The sequence below is a fragment of the Nuphar pumila genome, chromosome 16 (assembly GCF_984573655.1).
Source record: "Nuphar pumila chromosome 16, dmNupPumi1.hap1.1, whole genome shotgun sequence".
Lineage (NCBI taxonomy): Eukaryota > Viridiplantae > Streptophyta > Magnoliopsida > Nymphaeales > Nymphaeaceae > Nuphar > Nuphar pumila.
Window position 1 is genome coordinate 73,050,923 of NC_143264.1, and position 23,703 is coordinate 73,074,625.

General features: G+C 38.6%; 1 protein-coding gene across 1 annotated transcript in view; it reads left to right on the top strand.

Annotated features, from left to right (window-relative positions):
• The window catches only part of LOC149813563 (transcriptional elongation regulator MINIYO-like), a 54,683-nt gene that overhangs the window by 10,780 nt on the left and 20,200 nt on the right, over positions 1-23,703 (top strand). The window contains exons 3-6 of the mRNA XM_089991978.1: positions 573-688; positions 5,137-5,433; positions 5,607-5,867; positions 7,138-7,326. Of these exons, the coding sequence (XP_089848104.1) occupies positions 573-688; positions 5,137-5,433; positions 5,607-5,867; positions 7,138-7,326 (863 nt within the window). The remainder of the gene's footprint in view (positions 1-572; positions 689-5,136; positions 5,434-5,606; positions 5,868-7,137; positions 7,327-23,703) is intronic.

Here is a 23,703-nt window from a genome sequence, read left to right on the forward strand (position 1 = left end):
ACCCATGTTACAAGCCTTGCAGCTATTTGGAACACTGGGTGATTTTTGCTGTTTGCTAAATAGAAGTTGACATTACTTCCATTACAACCCCGTTCATGCTTTTGCTTCCATTTACTTTGATTCTTCTAATTGCTTTCTTGTGTGTGAATGTTGCTCACTGTGTGAATCTGAACCACTTGGACAGTGCACAATTGCCTAACATTCATGCAGGCCATTCATCAAGGAACAAATATTTTAAGAACTGTTTTTTGAGATCAAACTTGGAAACTAAATTACAACAAAAATGAATCCTTAATTACAAGGCTCTAGTTTGATCCTTTCTCCCCTTTCCATTTATTTCAAATTTTAGCAAGTAGTTATATTTCATTTCCTCTTATATGCAATTGTGCTTTTGATGTATTGACGCATATTCTTTTTGTTTTTCCAAAACACAGTGCGTTGAATGCAAGCAGTGATTTTGTTCTATTATTTTCATTCCTTGTGATTTTAAAGATTGGGATCAAGTTGTAAAATTCATTAGTGATTTAGTATATCAATTCTTAATTTAATGGAGATTATTAATTGTTTGACAGACTCATGTCAATACAAGTTTGATAATGTAACTGAGCGTGACTTTTTGCGAACTGAGGGTGACCCTGGTGGTGCAGGATATACAATCAAAGAAGCAGTAGCTCTAGTTAGAAGCATGGTGAGTTGAATCACAAATGTTCTTCAATTGCATATCCCGTGGTTGTGTTCTTAATGCTATTGATGCTTCTGGTTGTAAATGTACACAAATGAGTAGCCCAGAAAAGGTTCCGGGTTCTTTAAAAATGAAGAATGTTATAGCTATCTATTTTTTAGATAAGTTATACGATACTCTTGATTTGAAAAGCTAGTTCTTCCTCTTTCAGCTGAAAATTCAGTTAGGATGGAAATGTCAACCTGCAATTTGTTTAGTGCAACTGCTTAACATTATCTCTTGATCATATTCATAGATATCGGTAGGGGTGGGCATCGGGCCGGCCCAGCCCGCTAATCTATGTCACATGGGTGCGGGGATTCGACACTTCTAAAAAACCCGGGTGCGGGGGTGCGGCAGGGGCAAAAATGTATAATATATATATATATATATATATATAAATAGATAGATAGATAGATAGAAGGGGGTCGGGGGTCCAGTTTTTTTTTTGCTAGTGTTTGCTTGAAGACTTGTTACCCACGTTCTGCTTGTTGTGTACTTTGGCGCAACGGGACAAAATTGATGAACCGAAAGGATTGGCAATCTGATCGACCCAGCCTGCTGCGTTCTGCTGACTGTCATGATTCAATCATGTCTGAAACTCCCTGGTCTTCACAAAAAAAAAATATAAGCGAAAGGTTTGATGTGGTTTGTTGAAGAGAGAGTCTTCACGAGGCCTACGGCTCCACTGCCACGCCACTGCCTAGGGTTCTTCAAATTTCATTTTATATACAGTTGCACACAGATGACAGCTAAAAGAAATTTATTGGATTTGACATGTGGAAAAGAGAGGTCTACACAAGGCTACGGCTAGAGCACCCATCTCGTCAGGAGAAAAGTAAATACTAATAGCCACCAAGGCTACCACCATCATTATCATTTATTATGGAGAGAGAAAATCCTTGACGAAAAAGGATCTGGATGGTTGAAGGATAAAGACTTCAAAAGGCTCTTGAATTTTGGTTTTAATTTTTGAGGAAGATGGATCATCATTTCCAAGTTAACAATGTGTTTTCCTACGCTGCGAATTAATTGTTTGGAGGCAGGAATAGCATGGGATGCCAACAAAACTCGTCAGATGTTGTGGACACAAGTGCCCCTTTATAAAACAAGAGCAACAACAACAAGCAACTGTCAGCATAATTTTTTTTTAAATTCCGCAGCCCATTCCATAGGGCAATTTTAAAAAAAAAAAATCCAAAAAATATGGACCGAAATGACCCTGGGTGTGGTCAACGCACCCAGGATCGGGTTGACCGCACCCGGTGCCGCACCCGCGTCAAGTCGCGTCGACGCGGGTGCGGCACCCTGCTAGCCGAGTCCCTGTGACATAGCCGCTAATGGACCGGGCCGGGCCGGACAACGGCCTGCCCCGTTTACTAACCGGCTAGGTTTTGGCCTGGTTCTTAACGGGTTCGGGTTTGAAGAGAAGCCCATGGCCCGACCTGACCTGGCCCAATCTTAAAATGCATAAATGCCTAACTGAAATTATGGGTTAATGAGAGAATAACAAGTTCCCATTGCAACTAATTCTTAATTAGTGCAATTAATTAGGTAAATAGTAATAATTAACAAATAGCAAGTTCTCATGCAACTAATTAAGTAAATAGTAATAGTTATCCAAGTTACTATGTAATAGTTAATTAATTTTTTTTTATATTATTAAAAAGTTAATAAATAACTCAGGCCCAACCCCGGCCCACGTATATAACGGGCCAGATTTTGGCCTGGGCCTAAAATCATGGCCCAAACCGACCCATGGCGGGCCGGGTCGGCTTGGCCCATCGGGCTGCCGGGCCGGTTGCCCACCCTAGATATCGGCAATATTTTGAAAATATCGCGATATGATGGAAAACATTATTTAAGGTAAAATAGCGTGATATTTTCAAAATATCATAAATTTATATTTATCATAATATTATCGCACTAATAGCATGTTATTATCACGATATTATCAATTAGTTTTACTTATTTATTTATTTCTTACATTTTAAATATGTTTTTCTTCTTTCTTTTACACATTTTACTTATTTCTTGTATTATTTATATACTTTTTTGTCTAAACAAGAAATTTTCTTATTTTTGTTGTTTTTTATTTTTTAAGTCCCGAGATTTTCCCAAGATTTATCACCAAACCGGTAATATCGCGAGAAATAGTTGATACCGATATTTGTGACTATGCTCTTGATACATCTGTGGCTATGTCACATGGGTGCGGGGGTGCGGCACTTTCAAAAAACCTAGGTGCGGGGGTGCAGCAAAAATATAAAAAATATATATATATATATATATATATATATATAAAGTCCAAAAGTTGGATATAAATGACCCTAGGTGCATTGATTGCACCCAGGGTCAGGTTGACCGTATCGGGTGCGGGTGCGGCACCTAGTTGGAGAATCCCTGTGACATATAGGGCAAAAAAAATTTTCTTGGCAATTTTTTTTTAAGTCCGAAAATTGGACCAAAATGACGCTGGGTGCGTTGACCGCACCCGGTGCCGCACCCGCGTCGCGTCGACGCAGGTGCGGCACCCTGCTAGCCGAATCCCTGTGACATAGATCTGTGGCATGCTAATAGGAATTTGATGATATTGGTTGCCCAAGTGCTCTATCTGATTGCATGCTTTATGACAAGAGTATTATACTTTCAGCTAAAGCAGCCACTACTTTACATTATCTCTTTATATATCTATTGCATGCTAATAGGGATCGGATGACATTGGTTGCCCAAGTGCCCTATCTGATTGCCTGCTTTATGACAAAAGTATTATACTGTTAGCTAAAGCAGCCACTGCTAACATGCATTGTTTCTTATTTTTTCTAGTTACGGAGTTCATAAAAAAACCTAGTATCTGCAATTCACGATTGTCAATGAGTCTTTTGATATAAATATACCACTGCCAAGGGGCTGTCTGGTTGCACCAGAAAATGGAAAAAGTTATCAAGAGATGCATGGGGCCCATGTTTTTCTCTGGTGCACAACAAGTATAGAGAACTTTTACCAGGTCAAATTTCTCTGAAATGCATGGGCCTCATGCTGTATTTCCAGGTAAATTGTTGCACCTTAGGAGGTGTGACAGTTTTTCCTGGCAGAAAATTGTCCTATCAAAAGGTTCCTCTGGACAAAATTTTGCAAGGAGGAAATTGTCTGGGGAGATCAGATGACCCTAAATGATGATCTTTTGGGTGAAAGTGCTTTATCTGCAGCTATGTAATATGGTTTGCTGGGTGAGTATTGAGAAACCTGATACACATGAACACATGGAAATAAGATGCTTATCTACCTGCATATTTTTGGCATGTTTTCTACTTAAGATTTTGTATGCTTCTGGCTATACATGCTTATAAATAATTTTTTTTCCCTTTTATCTTTTGTATAATACGTGGAAGACCTGTGCATGAAGAAATGAAAATTTATATAATTTTTCTTAGTCAGTCTTTCTTCAATGAAGGCTCTGTGACTTAAGGGATGGATCCAGAATTATACATCTTGTGCTAGATTGAGGAATCTTCCTACATATCTCATAACCTGCATTTTGCAAAGCATTACATCTAAATTTTTGAGATGAAGTTGCTTGAAACTCCTTTTGAAGATCAGAGTTGTATATTTTGTCAAACAGTTGTACTGTGATTCCAGAGTTGTGTAAATTTCTTTGCTTTGATGTAGGTCTATCAAACTTGTTTCTTCCACAACTCGTCTGCGCTGTAGTTGGTGGGTTCTTATAAAGTGGCTTTCCTCATGTTCTGTTTATTTTCTGTAATTATTCTTGTCTTGTTTTCCGAGGCTCTGAGCCGTGTTGCAGTTATATTTATTCCATAATTGATAGTCGTTAACTACATCTAACATTCTCGAACATTTAAAAATTAGAACCAAACCTTGGATGGTCCACTCATTTGCCATCCAAAATTGTTTCACTGTGAAGAATACATCATATTCACATCTTCTTTTCATTCTGAAAAGAAAGACGAGCAGCTCTCATTGGTTGCTTGAAGTTTTTACTAAGCACCAAACTCATGCCAGAACTAGAATCCTTGTTATTGCTAGTTGAAAAATATATCCATCTTTTTTGCATTGGGTTTATGTCCAATAGATCACACCTATCAAGAAAAAATATTTTGTTTCAACGCACTATGTTCAAATCAATCTCAGGATAATGAATATAGCTTCCAGTTGCAGTGCTTAATTGATTGTACAAACATTACTATAGAAAATAAATGAAACTGGTTAGGAGCTACCATTTTCATGTACCATAGCTGACAGGTGATCTGCTGTGTTGCATGAAGCATTTTACTTGAACACATTGCCAGTCATAGCTCCTATTTTCTGTTTCTGTTTCTAGCTCTTTTAACAGTGATAGTCGTCAATGATATACTAAATTATTATTTTTATTTTTCTACTTGCATTCAACACAGATTCCAGGACAGAGAGCTCTTGCATTGCAACTTCTGGCTACTGTGCTTGACAAGGCTTTGTGCAACTTGCAACCACAGAAACAAATTGGTTGTGAACTTGGGGTTACTCTTCATGGTAATGGCGCTGTTGACTGGCAGGCTCTCTGGGCTTATGCAATTGGCCCAGACCCTGGACTCATCTTGACTTTGAGAATGGCGCTAGATGACAATCATGCATCTGTACTTGTGGCATGTGCAAAAGTTATCCACTATGTTCTATCTTGCAATCTGAACGAGTACTACTTCATTTTATCAGAGGTATAACCTTCTAAGTTCTAACACCTTCTGTGGGCTATTCTTGTTAACTTTGGGACTTGTAGTTTGTTACTAGTTTGAGATATGTCTTCTTTATTTTATTATATATCAAAAGTTTAACAAGTTAGATGCAGCTTAAATATATTATTTAGACATAAAGTGCATTTCAATGACAGCTAGTGGGTGTTTCCAAGAGGAGCATGTATACTGCCCCTATTTTCAGGACTAAGGCAGAAATGGAAGTGGGCTTCCTTAATGGTGGCTTTTGGAACTACAATGCAAAACCATCAAGTGTCCTTCCCTTTAGAGATGAGTCTGTGGAAGATGAGAATGATGAAAAACACACTATAAAGGATGACATTGTTATAGTGGAGCAGGACATTGCAGCAGGTCTAGTTAGAATGGGACTACTCCCAAGAATACGCTACATTTTGGAGGTAAGAATGATGTTACTCATTGGCTTCTCTTTTTTAATGTCTTGTTGTGCCAAATTTCTGTTGTTCCTTGTTGATACTTGTTTCTTTGCATCACATCCCTTCTTCAACTACTCTTCAATGTTTTTTGGAAAGGCAAAGGAATTTAAATTATTTAATTACTTTGATAGTTGTTACAACTATGAACACCAAAAGAAAAGGAAAAAAAGACAGTTTACCCTACTAGATTTTTGTGGCTTCCACCATTTGTGCCCTTTTATCTGTAAAACTTTTATAATTGAAACTATCAAGAGTTATATGGTCTTTCATTGTGTTGGATGATCAGCTCTGTGATTAGGGAGGACCTGGTATCATGCCTTCTATTTGCAGTCTGGTGAGTTAAAATTATGATTTATTTCTTCTAGCGGTTAGTAATGGTAAGACTAGAATTGACTTGATAATTTAAAGGAAAATGATTGGAGAAAAAGGTCCCATGATTTTCAGCTTCCATGCTTAAGGTTGTGGCAGATTTCTTTTCTTTAGTGTCCATATTTTCTGTTTATTACTGAGCACACACGACAGCTCCTCACTGCTTGATTTTTAAACGTTGTTCATGGCCACCATAAACTTTGGGAGTGTTTAAGTACCATAGTATCTTTTGCTCTCACTACATTGATGCGGTACTCTGCTGTTAGTGCTTCAGGTTCTTTGCTTGAGTAGGAAGTGTTATGGTTGTTAATGTCTATGTAATTTAGTATGGATCATGATAGCATGAGCTTCTTTCTCTGGATGGCACAATGACTGGAGCCTGTCATATGACTCACAAGGAGAATTAGTACTGGGGTTTTCACATAAATGGATACGGCACAATGTCACAAATCTTGTTCTAGGGGAAATCTTGGTGAGGAAAATCCTGTGATAAATTGGAAAATGCCTTTTTTTCCGTGGAAGAAAGTGGGAAAATATTGGATATACAAAAAATAAAAAGTATAAATATACATATAATTCTGAAGAAAACTATAAAACCAATAAAATATAAAAAAGTGTTTTTTGTTGCATTCACATCACAATAAAAATGCAATATTTCAAAATAGTCAATGTTTTTGCCTATTTTGAAATTATTGCATCTATTCAAGATGTATCAGCTTCTGGAAATATCAAGATAAGTCATGATATTTTTGAAAATATTACTGATATATGTTACATAGATATGCACTTCCAATTCTAAGTAATTTTCAAAATTTGCTAATTGTTGTTTATGTTTTCTCATATGCTTTCTGTCATCGTTTTCCAGATGGATCACAATGTTGCTGTTGAAGAATCTCTTCTGTCTGTCCTTATTGCATTTGCACGACATTCCCCGGCATGTGCGTGTGCCATCATGGAATGTCCTCGGCTCATGGATACTGTCATTAATCGTTTTGTTAAAAAGGATGCCTTATCTGTCACTTATTCTGAGCTAAAATCAGTACGTCTTCTAATGGTAAGTATGCCATATTAGTTTCACCTCAAATATGTTCTTGCCCATTTATGCTGCTTCTGTGATCAGGAAAGTGAAACTATAGCTACTCATTGTTGTGACACTTTCTTGTTAACTTTCTTAATGGTGACGTGGATTACTACTAGGCTTCCAAACAAAACTATCATGCTCAGTAAATGTGCTACTGTTAATAGAGCCAGTTAACTGTCTAGTCGCTCCTGAACATACTCATAGTTCCATTGGAATAGAACTACAAGCATGTACATTTTAAACCAAGCTGTAGTATCCATCATACGCTCATGAATATCCATTTAGTATTAAAGATTAAGCACCTTTTCGTAATGATGATGTGAAGTCCACATTTATCTAAAGACGTAATCAGGGTTGTTGTGTAATCTTTGCGTTGTGCTGGAATCATGACCCTCCAGAACCACATGTTGCTGATTCACTACATGAGCAATTCAGCCACCTGAACAGCTTTATCATTGAAAGCTTCAAAGGATGTTCCGTGTGCTTAATCTGTGAGGGAGATATTCCAGCAGAAGTTTTACTGCCATATGAACTCATCAATTTACAATAATTGAACCAACTGACCAAGTGCAAACAAAGTCTATTTTTGAACTTGAAATAGTCAACCCCATCAAACTTCTCACCAGCTATCTATGAAAGTAGGATGAATGAGGGGCTCTCTTCTGTAGGCCAAAACATTAAGGTTAATTGCTGTTTCAACTGTCTTAGAATCTTAACAAGTTGTCCTCTTAAATTATTTAGCATACTTATGTTGAGATAACAAATAATTGCTTTTTTATATATGCTGTCTGTAGAAGAATGCACCGAACCCTAGGTAGAGAGAGAGAGAAGAGAGAGAGAGAGAGAGAGAGAGAGAGAGAGAGAGAGACGGCTGCACAGGAAGAGAAGACTCGTTAATCACATTAGGGCTGCTCTCTATGTTAAATAGAGAGAGGCCAAAAGAATAAATTACAACTAAGTCCCTTATTAAATAAAAATTTCAAATAACCTCCAAACTAAGAAGGTTTAACCTTAAACCAGCTATTCTCAACACTCCCCCTCAAGCTGGAGCATAGATATCAATCATGCTCAACTTGTCACAACATTTTGAGAAATTTGGTCTAGCAAGGGGTTTTGTAAACATATCTGCAACTTGATCTTCCGACTTTAGATATCTGGTAGTGATATGTCCAGTTTGAACCATATCTCTTACATAGTGGCAATCCACCTCAATGTGCTTTGTTCTCTCATGAAAGACATGATTGTTCGCTATATATGTTGCAGCCTTGTTATCACACATCATGGTCATAGGAGAGGAAACCTTCACCTGAAGGTCATGAAGAACAGTACGAACCCACATCAATTCCGCAGCTGTTTGGGCCATAGCCCGGTATTCTGATTCTGCACTAGACCTAGAAACCACATTTTGTTTCTTACTTCTCCAAGAAATCAAGTTGTCTCCCAGAAACACACAGAATCCGGTGGTAGATTTTTTATCCACTACAGATCCTGCATAGTCAGCATCAGAATAGGCCACTATCTCCAGAGTTCCACCTTTCCTGAACAATAACCCCTTTCCAGGAGAAGATTTTAGATATTTGAGAATCATAATAGCTGCATTCCAGTGTACCTAAGTTGGTTTGTCCATAAACTGGCTAACTTTGCTTACTGCTAAAGCAATATCCGGCCTGGTCACAGTTACATACAGTAGCTTCCCTACAAGGGAGCGATAGCTTTTGCTATCAACCAGTTTTGACCCTTCTTCAAACAACTGAACTTTATGGTCCATGGGAATATTTGCTGGTTTAGCTCCCAACATTCCCCTTTCCTTTAATAAGTCAAGAACATACTTCCGTTGAGACAACACCATCCCTTGACGGCTCCTGGCAACTTCTATACCCAGAAAATACCTGAGTGAACCAAGGTCTTTTGTAACAAAGTGTTTTTGAAGATGAGCCTTTGTGGCTTCAATAACTTTCACATCATCTCCTGTAAGAATGATGTCATCCACATATACCACCATAACAACTATGTCAGAGCTAGTTTTCTTGATAAATAGTGTATGATCGGCTGCTGACCTATTAAAGCCAAAGCGTGACATCACTTCAAACAACTTTTGAAACCATGCGCGAGGACTCTGTTTCAAACCATAAATCGCCTTTCTCAATCTACACACTTTCTGACACTCCCCCTCAACCTCGAATCCTGGAGGTTGTTGCATGTAAACAGTCTCAGATAGATCCCCATATAGAAACGCATTCTTCACATCTAATTGGTACAAACTCCAACCATGCTGAACAACTACTGAGAGAACAAGACGAATCGTACCCATCCGTGCAACAGGGGAAAAAGTTTCAAAGAAATCAATTCCATATGTCTGAGTATACCCTTTTGCTACTAATCTGGCCTTGTACCTTTCAATAGAACCATCAGATTTGTACTTTATTGTATATACCCATTTACATCCAACAATGTCAGCATCTGTTGGGGAATCAACTAGATCCCATGTATGCTGAGATACTAAAGCATCCATTTCTTCTTGCATAGCCAGTTTCCATCGCTTATCAAGTTCTGCCTGCCGATAGTTCAGTGGAATAGTTTCAGCAGATAAGGCTGAAATAAAAGACTTCATCTGATTTCCAATTCTGACATCGGAGACAAAATGAGATATGGGATATAAGGTACATTGTCGTGTCCCCTTTCGTAGAGCAATAGGCCTGTTATCATCATCATGAAGATCACTATTGTCAGTAGAACTTACCTCAGGGGAAGAAGAAGATGAAGGCTCTTGCGGAGATGGAGCTCTACGCACATATACCAATGGAGGATTATGAAATCTGGAAGCGGATGAAGTTTGGTTCGGTAGTGAGGGCAGAGACTCCAACGGAAAAGGAGGTATAGGTAAAGGAAAAGACTCAGCTGGATCAACCTGCAGTGGAGAACCGGTACTGGAGTAATATGGAGTGGATTCCAAGAAAGATACATCCGCACTGACATACTCTCGGCGAGAAATAGGATCATAACATCGATATCCCTTTTGATTTTTGGGATAACCTATGAATATGCATTTTGTAGCTTGAGCTGCTAATTTATCACGGTCAGGGCCAAGTTTGTGTACAAAACAAACACATCCAAATATTTTGGGTGAAAAAGAAAAGAGTGGGGCATTAGGTTTTAGGATATGAAATGGAATTTGATCGCCCACAGAAGACGAAGGCATGCGGTTGATCAGATAGCAAGCAGTGGTAATCGCATCACCCCAGTATAACGCAGGAACATTGGATTGAATCATAATAGTCCTGGCAACATCAAGCAAGTGCCGATGTTTTCGCTCAGCCACACCATTTTGTTGAGAAGAATAGGCACAGGAAGTTTGGGGTTGGATGCCATTATCTTGGTAAAATTGTAACAGACCTTTTGATTTAAACTCGAGAGCATTATCAGTGCGAACAATCTTGACAAAAGATTCAAACTGAGTTTTTATTTCAAGAATTAAGGATTGAATAATACGTGGAACTTCAGATCGTTCCTTTATTAAAAACACCCATGACAACTTAGAAAAATCATCAACAATAACCAAATAGTAACGACACTGAGTCCTAGTAGGAATCTTACTAGGACCCCATACATCTGCATGAAGAAGTTCAAAAACTTTATTACTAGACTGACTCTGACTTGAAGAGAACGAGCTTCGATGATGCTTGCCCAGTTGACAAGCTTCACACTGAAATGATGTGGTGGAAGGAATTTGAGGAAAGACTGAACGAAGCTTTGACAATGAAGGATGACCCAGACGACGATGCCACTGAACAGGACTGGATGAATGTTCCACGACAGCATGAACATTACCCATTGGATGATGTAGGTAGTAAACTCCATTTGCTTTATAGCCTCCACCAATCTTCTTCCCCGTCAGCAAATCCTGAAAATGACACCCCATCGGATCAAATATTACTCTACAGTTTTGTTCTTTTATAAGGCAACTAACAGAGAGTAAACTTAGAGGAAAGTTTGGAGCATGAAGAACATTTTGCAACTGTAATGAGGAGGATATAGAAATATTGCCCTGACCAACAACAGGGAGGAACTCCCATCGGCTAATGAGACTCCTCGATGAGCATTAATATCCTTTAGATCTGAAAAAACAAGAGAATTTCCACACAAATGTCTGGATGCACCAGAGTCAATAATCCACTTACTGTTTGTTGGATGTAGGTGATTTCCTGTTGAATAGGCAACACCAGCTACAGGAGGGATGGAACTCACAGAACGAAGGGCTATCAGCTCATCATATTCAGCACGACTGAGGGTGATACTACTGTCACCAGCAGAGATATTTTCCTGTACCTTTGTTGCCTCCATAGTAGTAACATTTGCTTTAGGAGCATAAGAATTTGATGATGAAGAGGTTGGCCTGCCATGTTTATCCCAGCACCGATCTTCTAAATGTCCAGATTTTCCACAGAATGTGCATTGAAGCTTTCCTTTGCCTCCTATACCTCGTCCACGACCTCGTCTTCTGATATTCTGAATATTTCCACGCCCATAACCAGAGGAAGCAACTAGAGCAGATGACTGGGTCACAGGCTGTGATTGTGGAAGAGATATCGCAAGTCTACTAAGGCGATTATATGCATCAGCAAGAGTAGGTACATCTGATCCAGTCAACATTTGGACTTTTGCAACAGAAAATTCTGAAGATAAACCTGTAAGAAACCGAGCAACCATAGTCTGTTCTTGATGATCTTTCTGCTTCGAGCAACAAAGAGGCCTGTGAGCATTGAGTCTTTCAAACACAGCTTTTACTGATGCATAATACTGGGCCAAGGTCTGATCTCCCTGCTGTAAATTATATATCTCTTGTTCGACTTGCAGGATACGACTCACATTGGTCTCTTGTGAATACGTATCTCTAAGATTGTCCCACATCTGCTTGGCTGTATTATAATAAATTAAACCATCTGCAATGTGGGTTTCAACACTATTCATGATCCATGACATAACTATGTCATTATCTTCATCCCAGGTAGCATATTTCCCAATTTTTCAGTGGGTTCTTCTTCCAGCAAGATATGCTTTCTACGATGTCCAGATACTGACATCATGAACGTTCTGGACCACCTGGCATAGTTAGTTTCATTCAACCTTACAGAGGATCCATACGAAAAGGGATTGGCAAATGCCTTATACTCTCCAACATGTTCCAATTTGGAATCACATTTCGAACTTTCAGCCATACTGAAGATATACTTCTATTTCAGCAAACAAAAACTGGAGAGACTTCAACCAATACAGGGGATAGCGTGTGTTACATTTACACGACAACCAGCAGCTGTTCACACACACAAAATCACGACAATAAGAATCCACAGCCCACAACAAAGTTACTTTCTCAACACAGTTTCCACGACATTAGTGAACAGCAGCCCATACACATGAGTAATAGTTCCAAAATATAATTTTTCTTCAGCACATCATGAAGTCACGACCAACACAACTCTGTATATGCATAAATTGAATCATACCAGAGGCTGTTCCCAGACATATAGGGCTCGACAGTCATATCTTAATCACCAGCACAACACAACAAGTGCAATTGCTGTTTCTCCCAAATAGCAGGAAGTCACGACAAGAAATAAACAAATATCGACAAGAAGATTGCAGGAAATCACAACAACAAGAATCACAACAATAGGGGATCACGGCACCAGGAAATCACGGCAAGGAATCACGGCAGGGATTCACAGTACCAGGGAATCACGGCAACAGGGAGATCACGGCAACAGAGAATCACAAACGAAAAAAAAAACAGGAAACTAGAGGCACGCATCCTGTTCCTTAGATCTGATGACAGATCTGGGCCATGACCTTGGTCAAATCCCAGATCTGTTATCAGATCTTACACAGAAATCACAAGCAGCTAACCTGAAGAAAAAAAATCTTCGTTGGTGCAGGGAGAAACTCGGCAACAGTTTGATCACGATCGAGTAAGATCCCACGATCGATGCTTTGATACCATGTAGAATGATATAGGATGTAAATGTAGAATGATATAGGATGTTGTACCGAACCCTGGTTAGAGAGAGAGAGAGAGAGAGAGAGAGAGAGAGAGAGAGACGACAACACATAAAGAGAAAACTTAATTCACTTAATCGACATTAGGGCTCTCTCTATGTTAAATAGAGAGAGTCCAAATTAATAAATTACATCCAAGTCCAATATTTAATAACTTTTCAAATAACCTCCAAAACTAAGAAGATTTAACTTTAAACCACCTACTCTCAACAAGGAGCATATGACTTTGATGAAGAAGAGGTTGGCCGGCCATGCTTATCCCAACAACGATCTTCTAAATGTCCAGATTTTCCACAAAATGTACATTGAAGCTTTCCTCTGCCTCCCATACCTCGTCCACGACCTCGTCCTCTGATATTCTGAAGATTTCCACGCCCATAACCAGATGAGACAACTAGAGCAGATGACTGAGTCACAGGCTGAGATTGTGGAAGAGAAACCGCAAGTCTACTCAGACGATTGTATGCATCAACAAGAGTAGGAACATCGGATCCAGTTAGCATTTGGACTTTGGCAACAGAGAATTCTGAAGATAAGCCTGTAAGAAACCGAGCAACCATAGTCTGTTCTTGATGATCCTTCTGCTTCGAACAACAAAGAGGCCTGTGAGCATTGAGCCTTTCAAACGCAGATTTTACTGATGCATAGTACTGGGCCAAGGTCTGATCTCCCTGCTGTAAATTATATATCTCCTGTTCGACTTGCAGGATACGACTCACATTAGTCTCTTGTGAATACGTATCACGAAGATTGTCCCATATTTGTTTGGCTGTATTATAGTAAATTAAACCATCTGCAATATGGGTTTCGACACTATTCATAATCCATGACATAACTATGTCATTATCTTCATCCCAAGTAACATATTTTCCCATTTTTTCAGAGGGTTCGTCTTCCAACAAGATATGTTTTCTACGATGTTCAGATACCGACATCATAAATGTTCTGGACCACCTGGCATAGTTAGTTTCATTCAACCTTACAAAAGAGCCGTACGAAAAGGGATTGGCAAATGCCTTATACTCTCCAATATTTTCCAATTTGGAATCACATTTCGAAGTTTTAGCCATACTGAAGATATACTTCTGTTTCAGCAAAAAAAAAAAACTGGCCAGACTTCAATCAACACAGGGAAAAACGTGTGTTACACTCACACATCAACCGATATGACAATCAACAGCTGTTCACACACATAAAAAGACCACGACAGTAAGGAATTGCAGCCCACAACAAGAGTACTTTCCCAACACAGCAGAGAATCTAGCCTGTAGTTTCCACGACAGTAGTGAACAACAGCCCACAAACATGAATAATAGTTTTAATTAATTTTTTTTCAGCACATGAGTGAATCACGACCAACATAACTCTGCATACGCAGAACCTGAATCATAACAGAGGCTGCTCCCCAGACATATATAGCTCGACAGTCAGTCAAACTTCAATCACAAGCAACACCACTACGAGTTTGATTGCTGTTTATCCCAAATACCAGGAAGTCACGACATGAAATCACAAAACAGAAAAAGAAACCCCACGACAAGGAGATTGCAGTTGGCCCAAACATCAGGATATCACTGCTGAAATAAAACTCGGCACCAGGAAATCACGGCAAAGCAAACACTCGACACCAGGGAATGAAATAAAACTCGGCAACAGAGAATCACGACAGAGCCAAAACAAAAACCGAGAAGCTACCAGACCAGCAACAAGCATCCACGACCAGCAGCACGCATCCTGCTCCCTTAGATCTGATGACAGATCTGGGATTTGGCCAAGGTCATGGCCCAGATCTGTTATCAGATCTTACACAGAAAAAATAAACCTCTGACCTAATTGGAAAAAGCTGATTGGAAAAATATTTTCGTTGGATCGTAGTTTGATCACGCTCCCACGATCGACTGCTCTGATACCATGTAGAAGAATGCACCGAACCCTAGGTAGAGAGAGAGAGAGAGAGAGAGAGAGAGAGAGAGAGAGAGAGAGAGAGAGAGAGAGAGAGAGAGAGAGACGGCTGCACAGGAAGAGAAGACTCGTTAATCACATTAGGGCTGCTCTCTATGTTAAATAGAGAGAGGCCAAAAGAATAAATTACAACTAAGTCCCTTATTAAATAAAAATTTCAAATAACCTCCAAACTAAGAAGGCTTAACTTTAAACCACCTATTCTCAACACTGTCAATAAACCAAGAAAATAATAAAGGATCCCAAGGTCCATCATTTGGTAAATATGCCCATGAGGATCCTCTTTACTAGGATAAAGTTGTGTATATACCTTTTCATCCAAGTTACCATTCAAGAATTCATTCTTAAACCTTAAGGGTTTGTTTCCCTACCATGTAAACACATGAACACCCATTCATTTTTGCGGGCCCCACTGCAGCAATGCTGACACTGCACTCTCTTTATGCGGAGAAAGCGAGAGCCGTTTTCAATGCAATCTCCAACACAATTCCCCAGGGGTTCTGATTTGTTTTCAACAGAAAAAGACTTTGCAGCAACCCATGTGCAGAGCCTTCTTCTGCTGATGCAAACCCACCCTAACTTTAAATTGCTATATTTTCTAATGTTGAATAACAACCTACAGGTTTCTAATGGTTGTCATATGTGCAGAAAGATTGAATATCTCAACATAATCTATACCAAACTATTGGTTGTAGCCCCTAACTCTTAAATCATTCGAAAAAACCTTCCGCTTTTGCATTTATGTTATACACCTGTATTTTAGCAATTGTAGTCTGTCTAGTGGAAGAGGAATTAAATCCATGCATACATTTGGCCAAGAGTTGCAAGTATCTCCTGAATAGCCTTCTGCCACTCAAGCCAACATGCTTGCTCATATTTTATCATGGATTATTGATGAAGGCATTTGAAGACCTATGTTTGTCCCTTGTATTGCTTTTGCAAACTTTCGGTAATCCATAATAAGTTTGAAGGAGGGTGTTAAGACATGTCATTGTATAGGTTGTACATACCTAACCAAGGTTTTAAAACCCGTGACTCGAGACTCGACTCGTTCTTTATTGACTCGTGACTCGGCGGGTCAACTCGGTGACTCGGACCGGGTTTTGTTAACTTTTGATTTTAAAAGAAAAACAATTTATAATTTGTCTCAAACCTTGTTTTTCAGTAAACAAGAGATCCTTGGGTTGTGTAAAGGCATGTAATCACTGAAACTGGGAGAGAGATGTGACTCTTTCTTAGGTTGCTTTTGAACTGATAACAATTGGCATCAACTAAATTAGCTTGGTTTTTGCTTGTATTTCTTCCTGGGTTTGTCATTTTCTAGTTAAACCATTCATAGAGAGCAGTAGCATTGAAAAATGCACAGGCTAATCTCTGCCAGACTATCTCACAGGAATATTCCCAACTTACCAGTTACCCTTGTGTCATGCCCCCTTATACAGTATTCTTAATGAAAAATTGAACAATGGCATGCCATGTGTCCTTTTTGTTGTCCACGTGACCATATATAAATGTACATCCTTGACAAATGAACAAAGGTCATTAAAAGCAACTAATGTTGTAGCAAAAAACTCTAGGATATCCTGCTAAATAGCCTTCAAATTTCTTTTTTAGACAAAGGACTATGGAGTAAGTTGAAGAATAACTATGCTGTCAGTTGAAAAATATGAAATTAAGTGGCATGACAAAAATTCTCGAAAGAGATGCAACATATAAAATCCTGGTTGTTCACTCCCAAACAGAGCTAAAACTCTTTTCCCTATGAACACTGGCTCCTAATGTTGTTTCTTATGAATTAGCGGGATTTTTGTATTTTGATGGTTTTGTGCATTGTCAAGCAATCAAGAACTTATGTGAAGCTCTGTTGACATTTGTCTTATTGGTAGAAATTTATGAAAACGTTACGAATCCTCTCTTGAGTGACTTCTAGCTACTGGCTACCACAAGGCCAATTACCAGTTTCCAACATATACTTAGTTCCTTAATTTTATGCTTCTGATAATACATGATGAATATTATAGTTGATTATGCTATGATAGTGATACTTAGTACCTGTTACGAAGTTAACACACACACAGGGAAGATCCAAGAGCACACATACCACAAATCCAATGAGCACATCAGTCCACCAAATCAGCCAACACAAGGACCACTAAGGACACACTCACAAGAGACCTTAAGGGTCTGTTTGATTGCTTGTCCAAGATTGGACAGACCCTTAGAACATAACAGACAAAACATATGTTCTGTCTGTAACAACCGTACTTCGTCCCATGTTTGTTTAACTCAAATAAAAAATCAAATTTCAAACATCCCAGAACTCGCCCGAGTCAAGCCGAGTCAAGGTCGAGTCTTGTCAGGTCTAGTTTGCCTTGCCGGGCTTGCCGGGTTGACTCGTTGGAGGGCCGAGCCGAGCCGAGTCAGCCGAGTCAACGAGTTGACTCGGCGAGTTTTAAAACCATGTACCTAACTATACTAAGGTGTACTTATAGGTATTTATTTTGTAATTATATATTTATTTATCTTTGTATTCAGTATATACCAAAGGTATACTCTTTGTATTTAATCTTTAGTTTAGGTATATTCTATGTGTACCTTTTAGGATTTAGGTTAAGTATACCTAATATATACTTTAGGTTAGATTAGGTTTCCTATTTCTTTTTTCAGTCATCATTGAAATGACTAAATATTTTATTTTTTGGTCATTTTTTGAATGACCAACTAGCCTTTGAGATTTGCTCTATATGCTAGTTTGACTAGTCAAACTAGCCGTTATTATTTGCTCTAATGACTAGTTTGAATAGTCAAACTAGCCATTAGATGCTTTTCTCTTATATTGCTCATTCTTTTTGTTGTGTATTTGAGAGAGTGATGAGTGTAGTTAGTGTTGTGTGTGTGTGCGTGCATGAGTGTAGTTAGGTGTGTGTGTGTGTGCATGAGTGTAGTTAGGTGTGTGTGTGTGTGTCATCTGTAAAAATATATTCAAAGATGTGCACTACAAGCATAAGCTCCACAAAGGGATACGTGTACAAAGACACACCAAGAACACTTGAATAAAAGTACACAAAGGTACAAAGAGAACACTTGAAATGTAAAAGATTGAATCTATTGAGCAAGGGTGAGAACAAAGACTCCCAAAAGAATGAGTTACAATAGTGGGGATACACCCCTATTTATAATACAAGAGGAGACCAAAAGGAGGGGCTCCTACTAGACGTTGGATCCCCTCCAACGGTTAGAAATCTAACCGTTGGAGGGGGGTTCAACGTCTCCCCCTCCTTTGACTTTTAGTCAAAAAGGTAAAAAGAAAAGGAAAAAGGAAGAAAAAAAAAGAAAAGAGAAAAAGAAAAAGGAAAAGAGAAAAGAAGAAAAGGAAAAAAGAAGAAAAGTTACATGCACATTCACAAGTGTGAATATGCGTAAAATGGGAATTGACAAAAATGCCCCTGGGGCTACATAAAGAATATATATATATATATAATAGTATATATATATATATATAATAGTATATATATATATATATATAGAATGTATACATGATTTGATACAATTTAACATCATCCTCTCTCAAACTCACAATGAAGCATAGGCCTCATATAAATAGCCAAGCAAAATACTAGCCGTTAGGATGGTCTAACAGCTAGTTTGACTAGCCATGAGACTATCCTAACGGCTAGTAGACTCCAACACTAGCTACCAAAAATACAAAAAAAATTGAGTAGTTGATTTTTCACCATCTCAAAAATAAATTTATGGTGTATTCAGCATGATAAAACCTTCTAACATATTAAATAAACCATGCTCTAAACACATTTGTACGGTTGGATCTACTTTTTGGTGGCTCGATCCATACAAACAAGAGTGTGTACCGCCATAAGGTATCATGGTGCAAAACAACCATATACTCTCTCTCTCTATATATACACACACACAGTCATACCCCATATATGCACTTTTAGAAATTGCTTGTGTCATGCTCTTCATACCCATACCTCGGTAACAATAGACTTGATGTTATCAAATGATAACACATACCTGAGTCTAGAGGTGGATACCATGCTCTAGATGGCAATGCCATAGAATTTGGTCACTTAAAATAATTGCACCACCTAAGTAATTGAGGCCACCATGCTTATTGTCCATATCTTATCAATTTATTTGCATACCCATCATGCACATAATAACCACTAGAAGTGAAGAGGGCCTTTCTTTTTCATGCTAGCAAGTTGACTAACAGAGATAAAATTCATAGTCTTATTAGGGAGAAGTTCCTAAAAGAAAATTTATTTTAAAACTCAGAAAGAGGTGTGATGTTTTCTATTTTAGTAGGTTTTATAACATGATCATTAGCAAATGGCAACCCAAAAAGATTCAAAAAAGGTTGATAACTAACTAAAATAGGTTTGTCTGCTATGATATGATAATGAGGCACCTGTGTCTATTATCTAGGACATAGCTCTAGTGATACTAGCAAGAGAGGAGTTAGAAAGAGATACAGACAGCAAAGTGAGAGACAAGTTTGTGATTGATCAACAATAAGACCATGTAGGAGCATCATGGTAATGGGTTATCTGCTGTTGGAAACATGTCAGTCTTTTTTGCAATCCAAGAGAGCGCTACTAATCATACTGATATAAAAGCTGTAAATATGACTCTAAGCAATCCAATTACTCCAGGTGACAAGAGATGGTATAAATACTATCTCAACATATGATCATTCCCAATGCATCTATTAGTTTGTATGCACCAGATTGTTATCCACAGTAGTTTCAGCCAACACGTAGGATAGGCCCCGGGGGCAGGGGTTCTAGCCTCGGAGTTTTACGCTGCCGGCATGACGACCGTAGGTATGGCAGGCTGAGCCAGCGCGACCAGGTCTTCGTGCTGGGTGCGGTTTCTTTGGGTTATAAATTAAAAAGAAAGACATCACTTCTCATCAATCACATGCAGCTGGTTAGACAATTCATCAGACATCTGCCATGGAGTGCCAAGCAATCACTCCAAGTCAATCAAAGGTCTGGACTCTGGACAAAGAGTGCACTAGGCACCCGGTTCTAGAGAAGACAGTCCCCAAACTATCATTTGAATATGTCAAATTAGGCTAAGTTTATCTACTAATTTCACATATTCAGTCAATTGGTCAACCATTGAACTCTTGGTGTGGACTTTCCTCTGAATCCAACCTGAAAACTTAACCAAGATTAATAAATGGACTAACTGGTCATCTACAGAAGCAATTGTGACAACCCAATCCAAGTGCAAAAGATGCCAATTTATTGCAGCTTATAGAACTTCTTTGGTTGAACCATAAAGAATTCTGTTTTGCTTAATGTCACATAGCTGTGGGTGTGAAGGGTTCGGCATGGAAATTTCAAAAAACTTGTGCAAGGGTGCGGATGTGTGTGTAATATAGATGAAATTGAACTTGGTTAGGGTTAATGGAGTCCAGTTTTGGACAGAAATGGACCCATTATGGTTGACGTGTCCGAGTGCTGCATCCGCACCGATATGGGTGTGACACAGGTGCATTTCCCTTTTAGAAGTGTCCATGTTACATAGTTGGCAACAAATGTTGTGGCACCTAAAAGTCTCTTCTACAAAAAATTGGGATCCCAAATTCATAGGTTTACACCTCAAAACATTGGAAACTCCACGATGCTTCTACAAGCTGCTCTTATTTTTCAAATGCAGTTGTAACCTTCCTTCGGAAAAATCTAGTAGCCTTTACAAAGTTGATAGTGCTCTATGTTAATGTAAACATATATGTATGTATATGTTTACATACGTATTTCTATACATTTGTAGTTCAAGGGTATTTTTGTCTTTTTACATGTATATAAAAAATAAGTTTATTTTATAATTTTCTTTTTATTTTATTTATTCATAGTTTTGTAAATGTTCCCAGCCATCATGGGCATTTTGGGAACTAAGTAGGAGCATTGGACCCTATCCAACGGCTCTCTATGGTCCTTGTTGTGTATATAAAGGGGTCTGCCCCCTCTCTCAATTTATGCATGATTCAAGGGTTGTTCCCTAATAAAGATTCATATTTTTTATGTGTTTTCATCCCTTAAGAGGCTGGTGCGTGTATTTTCTTTGTGTTAACCCATAAGTGGTCATTCTCTCAAAGTTTACTCTAGCCCATAAGTGGCTCTCCAAAGCATAACATCAGCTTGTGACATGGTATAAGAGCCTAATCGATTCGTTGGTGATATTCAACTCTTCTACAAGTATATTTGAGCGGTGCAAAGATTGGGCCTTGCCTTGGGAAGCGTGTGTAATGAAATATGCGGAAAAGCAAAGAGTGCACTAAGCACTTACAACATCTACTAATGAACAAACAAAGAAGGGCTAATACCCAAACTCATAAGAGACAACACAACATAAAAATATAAATGCCTCTTATTGAAAGAGAGAGAGCTCTCAAGAGTGAGAAATACAAGAGGGGTTCACCCCTATTTATACACAAGAGAAGGAGAGGGAGAGGGCCAAGAGGCCTTAAAAGGAGAGCCACCTAGGGGGCTCCCCATGTAGTCGTTGGGAGCCCCCAACGGTCACAAATGTGACCGTTGGGGGCCCCATCGACTACATGGTGGGGCCCCTTTTGTGTGAGCAAAAAACAAAAAATAAAAAATAGTTTTTACAAAAAATAAAGAGAAAAATAAAATAAGAAAAACAAGTACCCCTATCGGGTACTTGTGAAATGACAAAAATACCCCTATCGGGTATTATATATATATATATATATATATATATATATATATATATATATATATATATATATATATTTTAACACCCTCCCTCAAGCTTTACGGGGATATAACCGAAAGCTTGTTAAGGAGAAACAAAAACCGAGGAGCCGCAAGAGCCTTAGTGAAGAAGTCCGCCAACTGGTACTCTGATGTGACGTAAGGTAGTGCTATAGTTCCTCTTAGGTATTCATCCCGAACGTAATGACAGTTCATCTCAATATGTTTAGTACGCTCATGGAAGGTGTGATTGCTTGCAATATAGATTGCACTTTTGTTGTCACAATACATCTTCGAAGGAGTAGAGATGACAATGCCCATATCACTGAGGAGACTTCTTAGCTACACAAGTTCCATGGTTGTAGTGGCCATAGCACGATATTAGGCTTCGGTGAAAGACAATGATACTTTGTGTTGCTTCTTGCATCTCCACGAAATCATAGAGTCACCTAAGAAAACACAAAAACCGGTAGTTGAGACTCGGTCATTGGGATTTCCTCCCCAATCTGCATCAGTATAAGCAATTAAATCAAGTGACGAGGCAGAAGAAAGAAAAACTCCCTTAGTTATGGTATTTTTGATGTATCTGACAATCCTTAAGACTGCACTCATGTGCACGGTTGTAGGTGCATGTTGAAACTGACTGACAGAGTGGACGACATGAGCAATGTCTGGCCGTGTGATGGATAGGTAGGTTAGAGACCCAACAAGTTGCCGGTAGGGAGTAGGATCCTCGAGAGGTGTTCCATCTTCCAACCTTAATTTTGCATTGATGACTTCTGGGGTTTCTGTCTTCTTATCATCGGAGATACCCGATTTGGAACAGATGTCAGCAGCAAGTTTCATCTGAGAGAGAATGTACCCTCGAGGAGAGTACGCCACTTCAATTCCTAAAAAATATCTTAAGAAACCAAGGTCAGACATATCAAAATTTTCTTTCAAAACCTTTTTAATATCATTAATGCCTTGCTCATCACTTCCTGTGATGATCATATCATCAACATAAAGTAGTAAAATAACTACAGAAGACCCTGCACTTTTCACAAACAAAGCAGTGTCAGTATAACATGAACGAAAATTTAAACTTGTCATTACATTACTAAATCTATCATGCCAAGCCTTTGGAGCTTGTTTTAAACCATATAATGCCTTTTTAAGTTTAAGAATTTTATTTTTACCAATACATACTCCTGGTAGAGGATCCATGTAAACTTCTTCATTTAATTCGCCATTTAGAAATGCATTCTTAACATCAAGTTGATAGATAGGCCATTTCTTCACATACGCAATAGCAATAAGAGTCCTAACACTAGTCATTCTAGCAACAGGTGCGAAGGTTTCTTCATAATCTATACCATATTCCTGAGCATATCCTTTAGCTACTAATCGTGCTTTATAACGTTCTAACGAACCATCACTCTTGGTTTTAATTTTGAAGACCCATCTACATCCTATTGATTTTTTTCCAGTGGGTAACAAAGTTATTTCCCAAGTTTTTGCTTTTTCAAGGGCACTAAGCTCTAAGTTCATGGCTTCAACCCATTGGGGAATATTTTTGGCCTCATTATAGTGTGAAGGTTCATGA